The following is an 18830-nucleotide window of genomic DNA, read 5'->3' as shown; positions in this document are numbered from 1 at the left end:
AGGAGACAGAAGGGAAAGGAAGAAGAGAGGGGAAGGGCAAGACTGAACAAGGAAGCTCTGAGAGCAAAGGATATAGTGGAGGAGGTAGACAAGAAGGAAGAATGAGGTGTAGGCATTTATCACTTCAGAAGAGTTCAGAGACAGTCTCTAATATTGCTTATTATTTTTTTTCCAAAATTTGATCTGTTCTTCTACACATTTTCCATTCATTCCTTTTCAATTTAGAGGCCTTTTTTTTTTTTTAATTTTGGCATGAAAACATTAATCTGGGCAACCAAAGGCAACTGCATTTTGACCATTTTATTTTATTAAATCATATTTTTATTTACTTCTGAGAAAAGAGGGAAAGATAGAAAACTTAATGAGGAGGGAGGATCATTGATCATTTTTCTCCTTGCATACCCCCAATGGGGATTGAACATAAAACCCAGGCTTCCCTTGACCAGAAATCAACCTATGACCTCCTGATGTAGTTTGGTAGTTTGTTTTTTGTTTGAGTTTTTGTTATTAGTCCTCACTCGAGGATATTTCTTCCAATGATTTTTAGAGAGAATGGAAGACACAGGGAGAGACAAAGAAAAGCACTGATGGGAGAGAGACACACATTGATTGCTTACCTCCTGCATGCTCACCAAACATGGTTGGGGACCCTGCAACTGTGGTATGTGCCCTTGTTCTGAATTGAACCCAGGACCTCCGTCTTCAAGCCAACACTCTATCCACTGCACGAAACCAGCTAAAACTGACCACCTGGTTTATAGGTCAATGCTCAACCACTGAGCCACACCAGCCAGGTGCATTTTAACCATTTTAAGTTAATGTAATTTCTAGATAAATCTTCCTGTTTCTATAAATCACTTGTAAGTCAAGGCTCCCTCCCAGTCTTTAAGAACATCTGAGATTTGGGCTGGAGGGAGGATGTGCCCCTTATCTTCAAAACTGAACAACTTCAGCTCTCATTTATATAGTGAAGGTGTTTTGTTCAGACTCTCAGAAAACAATTCCAATTGAAATGTCTGAGTTAAAAACAAAACAAAACACCAGCCATCCATTTTCTATTTTGTCACATCTTAGCCTTGGTTCTGTCAACACTTAACCTTACTTCGTTCCACTTTGAGAATTTAAAATACAGTTCAAAGAAAGTCAGATCCTCTACTACAAGCAAGGGAAAGCCCTGGATCCAAGAGACAATCCAATCTAGTTTACCAGATTGGGGACGGGGGGGGGGGGGGGGGGGGGGCGGGGACGAAGAGGTTAATGGGCTCAGTAGAACTCTTGTATTCTAGCACTGGGTCTGGGTCCATAGGGTGGTCCTCGATGAGCCTCTTTGGAATCCTGCCACAGTAAAATAATTGAAGGTCAAAGTAAGAAACTTTAAACTGGTGAAGAATTTTTGTGAGTTTACTTGAGCCAAATTATCGACAACAGCTGGGAAGCAAAATCTCAAATGGATGGAGATAATGTCCCAGAGAATGGCAGTTTTGTGTCTTATTTTATACATTTCAATCAAAGATCAGAGGCAAGTGGATCCCTTGAAATCCATGGGTGATAGATTAGGGATGTGGAGAAAGCAAATGGGGGACCCCTGGGACTGGATGAAAAATGATACACATCTTTTACCTACGTGGGCACAGGATAACTAACAGTCAAAGGAAAGGGGAGTTTCCCTGACATTCCATAGGAACATCATAGCAGATGCAAGGGACATTAGACAGGGTCAGTTAAGGTCAAGACTGACTTTTGCTAGGGAAGATTCTAGCCTAGGACATTACTGGGTGCCATAAACTGCTGTTAGTTAAAAGTTTTAATTTCACACCATCATTTGTGGTCGCTTTAGTTCCATGAGTTTGCAAGGCCACCACCCAGGCCTCCCCTGAGCTTGTTATGTTTAGTGAGTGGCCCCTTTGGGTCCACACTTCACCATAACATTTTGTAAACACACTTTTTCAGATTAAGGAACTTCTTTTATTTCTGGCTTATTAAGTTAAAATATAAATAGAGGCTGAATTTTAGGTGGATTTTTCTTAAAAGTGTCTGTTGAAAATTTACATGGTTTTTCTCCTTTAAACCTTTAATGCTGTGAATTACAGTGACTTTTATACTGTTAAACTGTTTCTGAAATAAACCCACATTTCCTGCATGTTATGGTATTTATTCATTGCATTGTGTTATTGTTCATGAAGGATGTTTATATATAAGAATATTAAGCCTGTTATTTTCCTTTCTGAGTTTTGAAAGATTAAAGTGGCTGGTACTATGATAGGCTAAATAGCTATCTCAGAAAATGATTAAATAACACTACATTTGCTTCAGGAAAAGGGGATGGGAGATGGGGATATGCAATTGGAAGGACTACACAGCACTGAGCAAAAGGTATTATATCCATGATGGCAGCAAAAAAATGTACTTAGGACTGCGAAACAAGGAAGGGCATAGAAGAAGCAACAGAGAAGCCTAGGCTGGGCCGCCTTGACTCTCTGAGAAGACAGAGAAAAGGGTTTTTAGAGAAAATTTTAAGGGGTTTGCTGGGGCCAAGATGCCACTGCCCATTGCTCCCCTGGTTGCAGGCCCTAAGGGATCCCTTAGAGCAGTGATTCCCAAAGTGGTCTATATCGACCCCCAGGGGTCTATGACAACCTGCAAGGGGTCTACGTCAGCGGAAAAAAAATTTGGGGGTCCATGAAATGAAAATGGGGGTCCACGATAGTGGATCTCAACATACACTGATAGTACCTATTTACTTACATCATATTATCTTATAATATAAAAACATATAAATTATTTATAAAAGTACCTATGAAGTAAAAAATTTATTATATATGTTTATAAAATTGTGTAAGTTATAGGATAAAAACCTGCACATAATGATATACCAGTATCATCTTGTTACAAGCATACGCGCAGTAAACATTCTTGCCAATTTTTGTCTCAAAGCTTCGCGAACTTGCACCGACTTGTTCAATTCGTCACTCTATAAATATGAATGTGAGAAAAATACGTTCATTCGTTTCCTGAATCTTGAATAGGAAAGTGCTGAGAAAATATTTTAAAAAATATAAACTGGTAGTTTATCATACAAATTATAGTGAATCAGTGTTATTTTGTTTGAGAATGCCGGAGAAAAGTAGGTACATTATTTTTTATTAAATTTTAACACTAAACTTCACTACAGTTAGAAATTTACAAAAAAATCAATATCAGGTAAGTAGGGGGTCTACCCAAAACCGAAAAACATGGCAAGGGGTCTACGGCACAAACAAGTTTGGGAACCTCTGCCTTAGAGGTTGGGGGAATATGTGCTTGTGGAGGAATGAGAAGGCCCTGCTCCTTGGAGGGAGTGCCCAAGCATATTGATCTTTATCCTGAGCATATTGATCTCTTTCTTGCAGGTGGAAATCTTAGGGTAAGTCTCAGGGGAGGGCCTGAGGAGACTATTCATCAGCTTCCCAGGTGTATTCTTTCAGGGTTGTGGTCTCCACTGATTAGTCGATGCCAGGGCAGGAAGTTGTTAGTCAATGTAATAGATCCTGAGGCAACCCTATAGCACTTGTTTCTTTTTTCTGCTTTTCTGGGCCTGGAGCTGAAATACAACTGAAACCCAGATGTTATATTTGGGGAGGAAAATGTCAGGGGGTCTAAACTGCCTGAAAAGCTATATGAAAGATTGGGGGGTGGGGGGAAAGAGGGGTGAGCATAGCTTTTAAAAATATATATTTATTTTATTATTTATTTTTTACAGAGAGGAAGGAAGAGGGATAGAGAGTTAGAAACATTGATGAGAGAGAAACATCTATCAGCTGCCTCCTGCATACTCCCTACTGGGTATGTGCCCGAAACCAAGGAGCATGCCCTTGACTGGAATCGAAACTGGGACCCTTGAGTCCGCAGGCCGATGCTCTATCCACTGAGCCAAACTGGTTAGGACTAGCATAGCTTCTTGTTTTCTCAATTTTCCCCTTGCTAGTCATATAGAGCTTTCTTCCCTGGTGAGTCTCTATATCTGGCTCATTGTCTTTGCTCTGCTCATGTCTAGCAATTTTTTTCTGATTTGGTGGTCAACATTATCCTGGCCACACAATGACAGCTGAGGAAGTGTTCCCTCTCTTGTTTTCTATAAGAGCACCTGGAGGATTTGAATTAATTAATCCTTGCCTGCCTGGCATGGCTCAGAGGTTGAGTATCAACCCATGATCCAGGAGGTCAGGTTTCATTCTTGATCAGGGCATGTTAAGTAGGTTATAGCTTGATCCCCAGTGTGGGATATGCAGGAAGCAGCCAATCAATGATTCTTTTTGATCATTGATATACCTATCTCTCTCCCTCTGAAAAAAAAAAAAGTATTAATTGTTGGTTGAGTGTTTGGAAAACTTCCTGCCAAATAATCCAGCTTATATGTATCCTTTATTGGAAGGATTAAAAATATAAACTTAGTTGGTCTATTTATTAATAGGGCTACTCATACTTTTCTTCCTTTTTGACTCAGCTCTGGTTTCATTTTCTTTCTAAGCATTTATTCCTATTAATCTAATTTTTCAAATATTTGCAATAAGGATGCTCCTGATGTCCTCCTATTGCCTGCTGTCATTGTTTCTCTGTATACTCCTAATATTGCTTATTGTTTCTACTCTAATTTTAAAAACAATTCTTTCAGAAGTTTGCTTTTTAAAGAATCATCTCTCGACTTTGTTGGTTCTAGTACTTATTTAATGAGCCAAATTTCAATGCAAAGGAAGGCTGGGCTTCCTACAGACTCCCTTTCACCTGTTGACACCAAAGGAAGGGGCTGTGAAGGAGTCTGGAGGTGCCTTATGACAGAGGGTTGGGGGAAGAGGCTTTCCAGGTGTGGTCTTCCAGGGTTGTGGTCCCATCCTCTCCTTTTCCCTGAGGGCAAAGGAGTCTCTCAGTGATGGAATCAGTCAGCAGTGTGGTGAGCAGGGCTGGTTGCATTAGTTCATTTTTATTTCTGAATAAACTGGTTCTGTGTCTGTTGGGGATGGGGAGGCTGACGTTGGTTTCTTTGATTCTTGGCCACTGAAGTTCAGCAAAGAGTATGTAACTTCATGGATCTGAAAGGCATGAGAAGTGGTCAATTAAACCATTGTCCCAGGCCAGGCCCTCTCCTTGCCTCCTTGATTAGGCAGCACCTGCTCTCACCACTTGGAAACTTCTAGCTTTGGAGGATTTTTACTTACTGTTTTCTCTGCTTGCTAACATCCTTTGAATGACCATTAGAAGATAGATTATACTATTCATACAATAGAAGAGGATACAGCAATAAGAATGAACAGCTACAACACTATGGATAAGTCTCATGAAACCATTTTGAATGAAAGAAACAACACACATAAAAGGGTATACTGTGTTATTTAATGTAAGAGCATAAACAGGCAAAATAATCTAGTGCATTGGAGGTCAGGATGTGGTTACTCTTTGTAGGAAAGTGACTGGAAGGTTTCATTTTGCAGGGAGATGACATGTTTTGTTTCTCCATTTCAGTGCTCCTTACCAGGGTGTGCTCAACTTGTGATAATTTTTCATTGTTAATGTATACATATGCTTTAAGCACTTTTCAACACATATGTGTGCTCTATTGAAAGGCTAAATGAGAGAAGCGCAGTAAATTTATTGTAAAGTGAAGGAACTAAGACCTCAGACTCATTGGAATGGACATTATCCCTTGATGGGGAGAACAGGATCAGATTGAAAGTAGAAGAGAGAGAATGAACCAGTGCCTTCCTTCTGTTGGGCATAGTGCTGGTGCCTTGCATGTGTTATTTCATTCTTTTAGCTTTCTCTGAAGTATGCAGTATTTCATGTTTACAGATGACAGGGTGAGGATCAGAGAGATTAAATTACATGTCCAACGTCACAGAGAAGCTAAGAGTTATTGCCAGGATGCAAACAAAGGATGGGACTAACTCCAGAGCCCACATTGTTGCATGAAGTAGACCCATGGGAATAATTAACCAATACTTCTTGGTTTGTTGCTACATTGAGGGACCTTGATTCAAACTTGATCACACTTCTGTCCTCAAGAGTATCCCATTCTCTATAGAGGTATGTCCATGAGAAAATGAGCCGGTGAAACTGGCTGGGCTTACGTTGTCAGGTGAGTTGTCACAGAGGCCCTCACCTGGGAGTTGAAAGAAGAGTTAGCAATCCATGAAAATGCTAAGCTGTCTTATAGCTTTCCAGGCTAAGTATTCCTAAGCTGTGGTGATTTCTCACTGAAGGAGAAAGGTGGTTGTAGGGGGGTGGGATGTGGCCCATGATAACTTAAGGAAATCACTTCTCTCAGAGTCTGTGGTCAGACCCAGGGTGCTAGTACCAGCAGAAGGGGGTGGGATTTAGGGTTGAGGGGGACAGCAATAGTGACAGGGAGGCCTCAGTCCATTTCTGATTTTTTTTCCCCCCCAGCTCACAAGGTATTGTTTTGTCCAGTTGTGTTTCTCAGCAACAGGCACCCCTGGCAAGGAGGGGTAGTACCCAGAGGAACCAGAGCACCACAAAAGAGGGAAAGTCTTACCAAAGGAGAGTGCCCACATTCCTAATAGAGGAGGAGGGGAAGGGGTAAGGTGAGGAATGGCTTTGGAAAACATGGCCATCTTACTCAGGCCTTCCAGGTCTGGCTGAGTGAGTCTCTCCCAGGGCTGGGTTTCAGGGGAATCTTTTGTGACTAGAAGGGTGGGAGGGCCTATGGCAATCTAAGTTTGGGAAATGGAGATCCCCTCTAAAATTTCAGAAGGTACTGAGTCCTTGGGACCAGGTTTCCCTGCTAGGGCAGGGTGTATGGTGGAACACACCAGCTGTCACTTGTGATGGCTTTACTTACTGTGGTTGGAGGCTGAGGGTTTGTGCTCTGAGACATAGCGCTGGTCGCTTGCCCTAAACAAATATCAGAGACTGTGACTGCTATTCCCAAGCATAGGCTCTTTGCTCCTTGAAATAGGAAGGACACTGTCAGTTCATTTATACCAGAGTCAGCATTGCCTTTCCTCCTAGGGCTTCTCTTCAGTGTACCCACCGACCCTTCCAGTGAGGACTCCTTTCCTGCTGCCCTGATGTTCACACAGGTCCATTAAAAAAAAAAAAATCCTCATCTTATGTTTATTAATTTCAGAAAGAGGAAGGGTGGAGAAAGAAGCGGGGGGGGGGGGGGGAGAGAGAGAGAGAGAGAGAGAGAGAGAGAGAGAGAGAGAGAGAGAGATATGCCCCACCTAGTGTAAGAATCGTTAATGTAGGTTTGTGTCCTGACTGAGAATGTAGCCTGCAACCTTTCTATGGGACCATGTTCCAGTCAACCGAGCCACCTGGCCAGGGCACAAAGGTCTATTCTTTATCAATTGCTTCTGAGCCTATTTCTACCTGGTCACCTTTTGACTTTGTTGAATGTTTTTTCATTCTTCATTTATTGACTAAAGGGAGATGTGTGTGTGTGTGTGTGTGTGTGTGTGTGTGTGTGTGTGTGTGTGTGTGTGTATTAGAAAGAGGAATGGAGAAGGAGAGATAAAAACATCAATAATGAAAAAATCATCCATCAGCTGCTTCCTGCAAGTGCTGTTCTGGCAATTGGGCCTGAACCCTTGCATGTGCCCTGACTGGGAATCAAACTGTGACCTCCTGATTCATGGGTCAATGTTCAAGCACTGAGCCACACAGGCCAGGCTGGTTTCATGTATTTTTATGATTCTCCTCCTGTCCTGCCCCTCTATTTTCCTCTTTCTATGGTTGACAGAGGACACAACTCGCTTTCTCTTGCTCCTCTTTTCATTTACTAATTTCTTTTCCTTCTTAGACCTTGGTTTCCCTGATACTAGGACCAAGGAACATAATCAGATCTGCCCCTTCTAATCCAGAGGGGGATGGGATCACCATTTGCCAAAGAAAGTGGGGTACAGGAAACTTGAAAACCAGAGAAGAAGAAACCTCAGAAATCAGTGCTGAGAAGCAGGGGTTTAGGAAGGAGGAGGAGCAGATCCAGTCCAGAGAATGAAGGGAGGTCTCCTTCTCTCTCCCAAGTGTGGTCATTAGCTTTGGAGGAAGTGGGACAAGAGGGAAGGCCATCATACCCTCTAGTCTTTCTGATACACAGGAAGCACACCAGGGCTGCTATCAGAGCTACGCCAGCCAGGATGCCAATCACGATGCCAGCAATAGCCCCATCTGAGAAGCCAGAACTTGGTAGTGTTGGATCATCTGTCATGGATAGAAAAGAGAGGAATGAGTGGAGGGGACGTTATTCTACAGTGGGGGGTGCCCTGGGAAACAGCTCTCAACATGCAGTAGTCTCTACTTGTTCCTGTAAGGAAGAAGTTTCCCCTGGGAGGGTTTCTGTGAGGTAAATAGCTCACCATATCCTGATAATTCTTTCTCTCCCTGCATTTCAAGATTGGTGTACAAACTTGCCACAATTACATCCTGACATTTCTACACGGAAATATGTTTGGAGCTTTGGAAATGTGAGAAAGCTGATGGCCATTTTTGTAAGTTATAATTCCCCATCTTTCATGGTTGTGTGTTTTTCTGTATCATGTTTAGCCGCCATAAACATGTGCTAGTCACGTCTCCTTGGTGAATGCATCACCTGCTTTGCACAGATATCCCATAGGCTCCCAGCAGGGATCTGAAATAAACCCAATGCCTTGAGCAATGGTTTTCATCTTGTGGGTAACAGTATGTCCAAATATTGTATTTCAAAGACCATCTACAACAGAATTCTTTGGGATGTTTTCTAAAAATGCAAACTTGTGGGTCCCACTCCAGACATTCTGAGTCAGATTTTTTATGGGCAGAGCCTAGGAATCTGAAACTTTAACAAGCACCCTAAAGATTTCCTGTGCAAACTAAAGCTTGAAAATAATTGTCTGAAAGGGCAGAATGTCAGGAGTTTTCTGTTTCAGTTTGCCAAGTGAATCCTAAACAGTAATGTTCTATCCTTTAAATGTTCTCTAAGTATTCTTATCTAATAATGTTTCAAAGTTTCAAAACTTCCCATTCAGATGGCTTGCTGTCTTTCAAGGTTAATTCACAAAGATGGATAAATACAAACAAACAAACAAACAAAAAACAGCAAAAGATGGCACCACAACATAAATCTTTCTTTTTTTCCTCCTACACAATAACCAGTTCTGCATTCTTGCCAGTGGAATCTTCCAGACTCCTCCCACTTTCTTTCCTTCACAGGGATATTTTTTTCCAAATAAGCATTTGTATGTCTGATTCCATCCTGGCTGCCTCTCAGGGGATGAAAACTAACAAACCAGGTTTAAGACTTTGCACTCCACTCCTCTTTTCTTTTCCTATATTTAGTCAGTAAACATGTCCCAATGAGTTTTTTTGTGTGTAATGCCTCCCTAGCCCCAAATTTAAATCACTTTGCATCTGTGTCTTTTTTCCCCCATTTCTGTTGCCCTCACTAGTGAACTCAAGATTAAGGATTAATAGGAAAATTAGTTGCTGTTATGGGGTACTTATACTATGTGCCAGGCTCTGTGCTAAATACTTTAGGTGTATCTCATCTAATTCACATAATAACCGAGTCACATAGACATTATTTTCTTTTTACTGATGAAAAAATTGAAGCTTGGAGTGGTAAGTAATGTATCTAAAGTCATATGATTAGTAAAGGGTGGATCCTTGACTCTAGGACCATCTGACTTATTGAGGCTGGTGATAATCTTAATATATAAAGAGGTAATATGCAAATTAGGCCAATTCACAGGGTGGGCGTGGCTGCAGGGGGGGGGGGCGGGCGGCACTTCAGGTCTAAGGGCCATTTGCTCCCACCCAGGCAGACTCCCTAGTGGCCCACAGCTGAACCCCAATACCAACCTGGGGTTTACTACTTTACTGGAGCTGCTCACCCCCACCCCCTGCCCTAGGACCAGGTTGCCCGCAGCAGGGAGCCCTGCCAGCCCAGGGGAGCTGAGTGGAGCTGGGGCTGCCTGGAGCCACTGGGGGGCGGTGCCACCAGAGACAAGTTGGGGGCTGGGGGGGAAGGGCGGGCGTGTCTGAGGAGAGAGCCTGAAGGAAAAGGAAGCTTCAGCGAAATGGCTGCCCAGGAGCCGCAAGTGGGGGCCTGCAGGTGCACTGACAGGCCCCTGCCTGGGGGGAGGATTCTGCGAAGTGGCCAGCCAGGAGGCGGGCAGCCCAAGGGGTACAGGGCAGTGTCGAGGCGGTGTGCACCTAAGGGGTCTCTGGCCGGGGAAGGGGGCTGGCGGGCGGGAATTTGCCTAGCCTGAGGAGAGCAAGGGGCTGCAGTGGCCCCAAGACTCGGGAAAGGAGAGGCAATGACTGCAGGTGTCCTTGGAAGGATGCCCAGGCGGAGTGGCTCGGACCCGCAGCCCTGAGTGCAAGGGCACCGCACTGCCGGGTACCCCACTGCCCTGTACCCCACTGCCCGGTACCTCGGTGAAGCTCCAGGCGCTAACTGGGCCTGCACTTGAGAGGCCACCACTCCAGCTCCCTCCTTGCCCCAAAAGCAAGCCCATGCCCGTCCCGCCCCCTTTCCTGCCCTCCCCACTGGGGGCGCTCCTCCACAGTGAGAGCAAAGCCACTACCTGCTCCCCAGAAGGGAGAGCAGTAAAGAATGGGGGCAGCGGGCAGAGGGCAGGGGAGAGGAAAGAATGTGAGCATCCAAGGTGAAGAAGTGCTTGAGAAGCCTCATGGGGAGTTTTGTTCTGTTTGCCCTATGGCTGTCCCTTAGGAAAGGTGGAGAGCACAGCTGTGAGGGCTGCCTGCTCACTGAGGCCAGTTCTTCAGCCACCTGGAATTGGCCTCAGTTTCCTGGTCTGTAAAATGGATTAAGCATGTCCAGTGCCTTCACTGAGTTTTGAGGGCCGATTGAAATGTTATATATAGGGAAAATGAGAAAAAAAAAAAAAGTGAGAAAGAAAAGGAAGGGCTAGCAACACAAAAGAAAGATTGGAAGGAAGCTGTAAACCCATTGTCACTTAAATAGAGAATATGGTCAATAGTGTTATAATGACGGTATGATGCCAGGTGGATTCTGGAAATATCGGGGAACACTTTGTAAAGTATATGATTGTCTAACCACTATTTTGTAACTAATATAAAACCTGAAACTAATACAAAATAATATTGAAAGTAAAGAAATAAAAATTGGAGTGAAATTTTTATAAATTTCAAAGTTTAAATGAAGGCTGTCAAGGAGAGAAGGGGGAGAATAAAAATAGTGTTTTTCATTGTACCACTTTATTGTCTTTTCAGTACATGAAAAAGGCAGTTGTCTTTATATAGTGCTTTTATACTTTTTTAAGTCATTATCTCATGTGCATTTCAGGGCAACTTAAAGATAAGATAATTATTCCCACCACTATTCAAAGAAAGAAAATCTTGATGCCTTAGCCCCAATGATTCAATCATCAAGCCTTATTGTAAAACAGGGTTAGTGAAATTTTCTGTGAAGGGTCATATCTATACTAATAAAAGCCTTGGAGTGTGATCAGGCGAACAGGGCAGTTGGGGTGATCAGGCTGGCAAGGGTTGGTTTGGTGCAATCAGGCTGGCAGGCAAGTGAGCAGTTAGGAGCCAGTGGTCAGGGATTGTGAGAGGGATGTCCGGCTGTCAGTTTAGGCTCCTGAAGGGTCTGAGATTGGAGAGGGTGCAGGCTGGGCTTAGGGACTGCTTCCCCCTCCCCCTCCCCCCACCCAGCATGTACAAATTTTGTGCACTGGGACACTAGGAGAAGTAATAATAGCAGCTAACACCATGGAACATTTCTGCTGTGTGTGACATTTTGCTAAGGGTTTAATTCAACAGCACATTAAATATTTAAACAATACCATGAAGCAGTATTGTTATTGTAATTTTCTGTTGTGGAATATGAGGCTCAGAGAAGTTGAGAATCTTGTGCAAGAAATTTGTAATTGTAAATGCTTACTTTAAAAAGAAAGAAAGATCTCAAGTAAGCAACCTAACTTTGCAACTTAAGGTACTAGAGAAAGAGAACAAACTAAATTCTCATAAAGATAAGAGTGGTGATAGATAAATTACAGAATGAAAAACAAGAGAATCAATAAATGAAATGAAAAGTTGGTTCCTCAAAAGAGTTTAACAAAATTGCCAAAATTTAACCTAGATTGACTAAGAAAAAAAGTGAGAAGACTCAAATTACTAAAATCAGAAGTGAAACTGGGTACATTATTACCAATTCTTTTTAAAATATATATAATTTATTGATTTTTTACAGAGAGGAAGAGAGAGGGATAGAGAGTTAGAAACATCTATGAGAGAGAATCATCTATCAGCTGCCTCTTGCACACCCCCTCCCCTACCGGGGATGTGCCCGCAACCAAGGTACATGCCCTTGACCAGAATGGAACCTGGGACCTTTCAGTCTGTAGGCCGATGCTCTATCCACTGACCCAAACCGGTTTCAGCCATTATTACCAATTCAATGGAAATAATAAGAATTATAATAGGCCGGTGGGAGCAGAGAAAGCACTGAGAAAGAGGGCCCAGTCTGAGATCTGGCAGTCAGCAAGAACCTGTGGCCCACAACCCATTGCTGCCACCCCCACCCCCATCCCCCACAGCACCATGCCTGCCTTCCTGTAGCACCCAAAGCTTTCCAATGCCATGGCCAGGGTGTTGCACCAGCATATCATGATGGAGCTGGAGCGCAGGCAGCAGGAGGAAGAAGTAGACAAGATGATGGAACAGAAGATGAAGGACGACCAGGAGAGAGAGAGAGAAAAAAAAAAAACGTAGATGGAAGAGAGAATGTCATTAGAGGAAACCAAAGAACAGATCCTAAAGCTGCAAGAGAAACTTTTGGCCCTTGAGTAGAAGCACCAGCTTTTCCTGCAGCTCAAGGAAGTTTTCCAGGAGGAAGAAAAACAGAGGCGAAAGGAGCAGAGTGACTTAACCTCTCTGACATCAGCTGCATACCCACAGTGCCTGACTGTTCACTGGGAACTCACCTCCTCAGCATGCAGGGGAGCCCTTGGAGGACACAATCGCCCAGGCACCCTCATGGCAGCTGACAGAGCCAAACAGATGTTCGGATCCCAAGTGCTTACAACTGGCATTATGTGGACTCAGCAGCTTTCACAGGGACCCCAGAGCATGGGCAATTCCAAGGCAGCCCCAATGATGCCTATGGGACTGCTCAGCTCCCTCCTCACTATGGACCCACTCAAGCAGCTTATAGCCCTGGTCAGCAGCTCAGAGCACCTCCAGCCTTTCCTGCAGTGCAATACTTGTCTCAGCCACAGCCACAGCCCTATGCTGTGCACAGCCACTTCCCACCCACCCACACAGGGTTCCTCCAGCCTGGTGGTGCCCTGTCCCTACAAAAGCAAATGGAACATGCTTATCAGCAAACTGGCTTCTCTGACTCATCCTCCCTCTGCCCCATACACCCCCAAGCTCTGCATCCAGCCCCTGGACTCCTTGACTCCTCCCAGGTCCCTGTGCAGATGCTACCAGCAGGGAAGTCCAGCTTTGCTGCTGCTAGCCCAACTTGGCCCCTCGCTCCCTTTCCTCCAGCACAGCCAGAACCCAAGATTCTATCACAAGTGACCATCAAATTTCATCTTCAACTGCACCCCATCTCCTACCTTGGGTGAGGGTCCCAGGTAACTCCTAGGTCAATAAAATCTATCTGCCATTGGGGAAAAAAAGAATTACAATAGTACTATGAATAATTGTATGACAATAAATTGGATGACTTAGATGAAATGGACAAATTCCTGGAAACACAAAACCTTACCAACATGGAATCACAAAGAAATAGAAAATATGAATAGACCTATAAATAATGAGATTGAATCAGTGTAGCATTTGACAAAATTCAACATCCTTTTCTGATGAAAATTCTCAAACTATGAATAGAAGGAAACTACATCAACATTATAAAGGCCATTTATGACAAACCTACACCTAACATGACTCAATGGTGAAAGACTGAAAGTTTTTTCCTAAGATCAGGCACAAAGATCTGCCTTTGCTTGCCATTTCTACTCAAAACAGTATTGAAAGTCCTAGCCAGCAATTAGAATGAGAAAAGGCATCCAAATTGGACAAGGAGATGTAAAATTATGTCTGGTTTCATATAATATGATCTTCTATGTAGAAAACCCTAGAGTTCCACAAAAATTGTTAGAACTAATAAACAAGTTCAGCAAAGCTGCAGGATACTACATCAACAGGTAAAAATAAGTTGTGCTTCTATATATATGAACAATGAATAATTCAGAAAGGAAATTAAGAAAATGCCATTTACAATAGCATCAAAAAGAATAAAATATTGGGTCGGCAGCTAAGTAATTGCGGATTTTTTAAAGAAAATCAAAGACAATTTTTTCATGGAACTAAATAACTTTATTCTTTAATGTATTGCCCATTTTGATCAATGACCTTTTGCCATCTTTCAGGCAGCATCATAATCCCACGTTCAAAAAACTTCTGTTTTTTATTAGCAAAAAACTGAATCAGGTACGATTTGACATCATCATCATTATTGAAATTTTTACCATTCAAGGAGTTTTGTAAAGATCAAAACAAAAAGTAATCAGATGGTGCAAGGTCAGGACTATATGGTGGATGTGGCAAAACATCCCAACCAAGCTCCATTAATTTTTGCCGAGTGACCAAAGATGTGTGTGGCCTTGCATTGTCATGATGGAATACAACACCTTTTCTATTTGTCAATTTGGGCCGCTTTTCTTCAACTGCATTGTTTAATTTTGTTAGTTGTTCAATGTAGACATCAGAATTGATCGTTCGGTTGGGTGGTAAGAGTTCAAAGTAGACAATTCCTTTGTAATCCCACCAAACTGATAACAAAACCTTCTTTTGATGAATATCAGCTTTTGATGTTGTTTGAGTTGGTTCACCTGGCCTGCTCCACGATCTTTTCCGCTTGATATTGTTGTAAACAACCCATTTTTCATCGCCAGTTATCAGTCCTTTTAAAAATGGATCATTTTCATTACGTTTCTTTAGCAAATCGCAGCTGCTAATGCGTTGCGTTAACTGTGATTCTTTCAGTTCGTGAGGAACCCATGTATCGAGTTTTTGAACATAGCCAAGTTGTTTTAAGTGATTTTCAATGCATGTATGTGATACATGAAGCTTCTCTGCAATCTCACGTGTTGTACTGTGACAGTCCGAATTGATTATTGCTTTGATTAGGGTGTCATCAACTTCAACTGGACGACCAGAGCGTCTTTCATCTTTGAGTGAAAAATCACCAGAACGAAATTTGGCAAACCAATTTTGACACTGCCGTTCTTTTAAGGCTTCATCACCATAAACAGCACATAACTTTTTATGAGCTTGTGATGCGTTTTTCCTTTGCGGAAATAAAAAAGCAAAATATGACGAAAATGTTCCTTTTGATTTTCCATTTTTCAACGAACGCCAAACAAAAACTACAAAACAGATCAAAAAACTTTTTTTACTGATTAACAGCTGAATAGCCAACTATCAAATACAAAATGTGTTTTACATTTGTACTACGTCTGCAAACCTAAAAATTCAACTGAAGCCATATGTGTGTGAAACCCGCAATTACTTAGTTGCCGACCCAATACTTAGGAATCAACTTAACCAGAGACTTGAAGACTTACATACTGAACAACAATAAAAAATCATTGCTGGAAAAATATGGGAAGACACTCTGTGTTCATGGATTGGAAGACTTCCTATTGTTAAGAAGACAATACTGCCCAAAGTAATCAACAGATTTAATGCAATCCCTATCAATATCCCAATGACATTTTTGGAGCAAAAATAGAAAAATTTATCCTGAAATTCATATGGCATTTCAAGAGACCCCCAATAGTTAAAACAAACTGGAAAAAGAACAAAATTGGAGGATTCATACTTCCTTATTCCAACATTTATTGCAAGACTGAGGTAATAAAAACAGTGTGGGTACAGACATATAGAAATGGATTAGAAAGCCCAGAAATAAACCTTCATATATATGGTCAAATGATTTTGACAAGACTACCAAGACCTTCCCTTGTAGTTGAAGCTCAGTTGTTTGTGGCTTCATCCTGTACACTAAAAGATGATGAGATCTATTCCTGGTCAGGAAACATTACCCAGATTGTTGGTTTGATCCCTAGGCAGGGCATGTGTAGAAGGCAGCCAGTTGATGTTTCACTCTTATATCAATAGATGGTCTTTTTTTCCCTTTCAAAAGAAATGCAGTCGAAACCGGTTTGGCTCAGTGGATAGAGCGTCGGCCTGTGGACTGAAAGGTCCCGGGATCGATTCTGGTCAAGGGCATGCACCTTGGTTGTGGACACAACCCCAGGGGGTGTGCAAGAGGCAGCTGATTGATGATTCTCTCTCATCGATATTTCTAACTCTCTATCCCTCTCTCTTCCTCTCTGTGAAAAATCAATAAAATATATATTTTAAAAAAAGTGCTGAGACCATACAAGAAGGAAAGCACAGTCTTTTCAAGAAATGGTTCTGGAAAAAATGGTATATCCATCAAAAGAATGAATTGGAACTACTTAACATCATATACAAAAAAAAAATGAACTCACAATGGACCAAAAATCTAAGTGTAAAAGCTAAACTTAAAAAAACTCTTAAAAGAGAACATAGGATGAAGGTTCTATGATATTGGATTTGACAATGAATTTCTGAGTAGGAAACTGAAAGCACAAGCAACAAAGAATCCTATACAGTAAAAGGCTAATATGCAAATTGTCCCCATGGGTGGGAGTCCTACCAACTGGGAGTTTGATGTGCCCTAAGCACCGGAGGGCAGCTCGGAACATGGAAAACATGGGTGATGTGGCAACTGCAGTAGGCAGCAGCAGGGGCTCTGCCAGCTGCAATTGGAGCCAAAAATAGGGGAACCGCAGAAGGAGAGTAGAGCAGATGAGTGGAAGGTGCCAGGACAAGGCAGGTGTGAAGGGAGGTCCTGGTTGTAGGGGCAAGCAGCCGGGCGAAGGGAGGTCCCAGCTGGCAGCCAGTGCTGCTACGGTCCTGACCATGGCATGGATTCCGTGCACTAGGCCTCCAGTAAGTTAGGCTTTATCAAAAATTGTGTTTATGAAAGGACGGTGTTAACAAAGAAAAAAGACAACACAAAGAATGGATGAAAACATTTAAAAATTATATATCTGATAAGGGATTAATATTCAGACTATATACTCAACAACAACAACAAAACAATCAGATTTTAAAAATAGCCGGAGGAACTGAATAGAAATTTCTTCCAAGAAGATACAGAAATGACCAGTAAGCACATGAAAAGATGCTCAGCATCACTAATCATTAGAGAAATGTAAATCAACACCATCATGAGATATCACCTCACACCCATTGAGATGGCTATTAAAAAACAAAACAAAAACAAAACAAAAAAAAAAACACCCAGAAAACAATGTGTTGGCAAGGATGAGGAAAAACTGGAACTTCTGTGCATTGCCAGCGGTAATATGTAATGGTGCAGCCACTATGAAAAACGACATGGCACTTCCTCAAGAAACTGAACAAAAATTACTATTTGATCCAGTAATTCTACTTCTGGATCAAATAGTAATTTGGGTAAATACTCAAAAAAAAATGAAAGCAGGGATTTGAACAGATATTTGTAATTTGGGTAAATACTCAAAATATTTACCCAAATAATAGTAATTTGGGTACACAGTCAAAAGAATTGAAAGCAGGGATTTGAATAGATATTTGTACACCCTTGTTCATAGCAGCATTATTCACAAAAGACAATAGGGAGGAACAGCCCAGAATTTATGGACAGATAAATGATAAATTAAATGTGATGTGTACATGGAATATCATTGGGCCTTAAATAGGAATGGAGTGGTGATATGTGCTACAACATGGATGAAACTTGAAGACATAATGCTATGTAAAAAAAGCTGAACACAAAAGGACAAATATTACATGATTCCATTTATGTGAAGAACCTAGAGTAGTCATATTCATAGAAACAGAAATAGAATGGTGGTTTCCAAGGGTTAGGGTTGGAGGTTGGGGAGCTATTGTTTAATGGGTTTTAGTGGGGTAAGATGAAAAAGTTCCTGATAGATAGTGTGATATGATTGCACAGCAATGTAAATGTACTTAATGCCACTGAGGTGTGTACTTAAAAGTTAAAACGGTAAATTTTATGGATAGTTTTTCACATAAAAAATGAGCACACACACACACACACACACACACACACACACACACAACAACCTTGTGCAAGGTGACAGTGAATGACAGACCCAGGGTTGGAAACTGAGTTCTTAACCACTTTGCCATTCGGTTTACTGTAATGTCTCCTGATTGACAATCCGCTCCCTGTGTCTTCTGTCCGTTTGTCACACCATTGGTAGAGCAATCCTCCCAGGGAGATGTAGGATGGGGCAAGAGGTCACTTACATAGTACGTCCAGCCTGAAGGGGTCACTTTTGCCGGAACTGCCGGGGTTGAAGACCTCACACTGATAACCCCCAGCGTCCTCCGTCCTGACGGGGTCGATGGTGAGGGTGCTGTTGCCCTGGGACAGCTTCTTCCTGTCCTTGTGAGGTAGAATCTGGTTCTTGAAGAGCCACCGGATGGTGATCCCAATGCCATTTGTGAGGCAGGTCAGGACCACGGCGTCCTTATGCTCTGTGACAGTGGCATTGCTGGCTCGGAGGGCGGGCTTCCTCACTGACTCTGTGGAGAACAGAGGAGGTGAGTGATTCCTTCCTCAGAGATGTCAGCCACTCACAGGCCACAGTGATCTCTGTAAAGGTCACCAGAGGATGACTCTGACCTCTGCAGGGTGAGGACCTTTAGTTCAGGTGACAGTCTGTAAGGAGAGGGCTATACCTCCCATCTTCCCT

The 18830-nt window shown here is 42.4% G+C and overlaps 1 protein-coding gene, 1 long non-coding RNA gene and 1 pseudogene across 3 annotated transcripts in view; 2 read left to right on the top strand and 1 right to left on the bottom strand.

The window, feature by feature from the left end:
• LOC311633083 overlaps positions 1-18830 on the top strand; it is a 114888-nt gene that overhangs the window by 40470 nt on the left and 55588 nt on the right. The window lies entirely within an intron of this gene.
• The window catches only part of LOC311633075 (cell adhesion molecule CEACAM21-like), a 64931-nt gene continuing 52584 nt past the window's right edge, over positions 6484-18830 (bottom strand). Inside the window, exons 4-5 of the mRNA XM_084905304.1 lie at positions 8070-8196; positions 6484-6885 (exon numbers count right to left, since the gene is read on the bottom strand). Coding sequence (XP_084761430.1) covers positions 6825-6885; positions 8070-8196 — 188 coding nt within the window. The 3' untranslated portion in view covers positions 6484-6824. The remainder of the gene's footprint in view (positions 6886-8069; positions 8197-18830) is intronic.
• Positions 12562-13560, top strand: LOC311633074 (G protein pathway suppressor 2-like; annotated as a pseudogene). The gene has a single exon. The product of its transcript is annotated as a G protein pathway suppressor 2-like (transcript).

This window comes from Pipistrellus hanaki, assembly GCF_964339955.1.
Source record: "Pipistrellus hanaki genome assembly, chromosome: 15".
Taxonomy (NCBI): Eukaryota; Metazoa; Chordata; class Mammalia; order Chiroptera; family Vespertilionidae; genus Pipistrellus; species Pipistrellus hanaki.
Note: the sequence above shows the minus strand (reverse complement) of the source record. Positions and strands in the feature narration are given on the sequence as shown.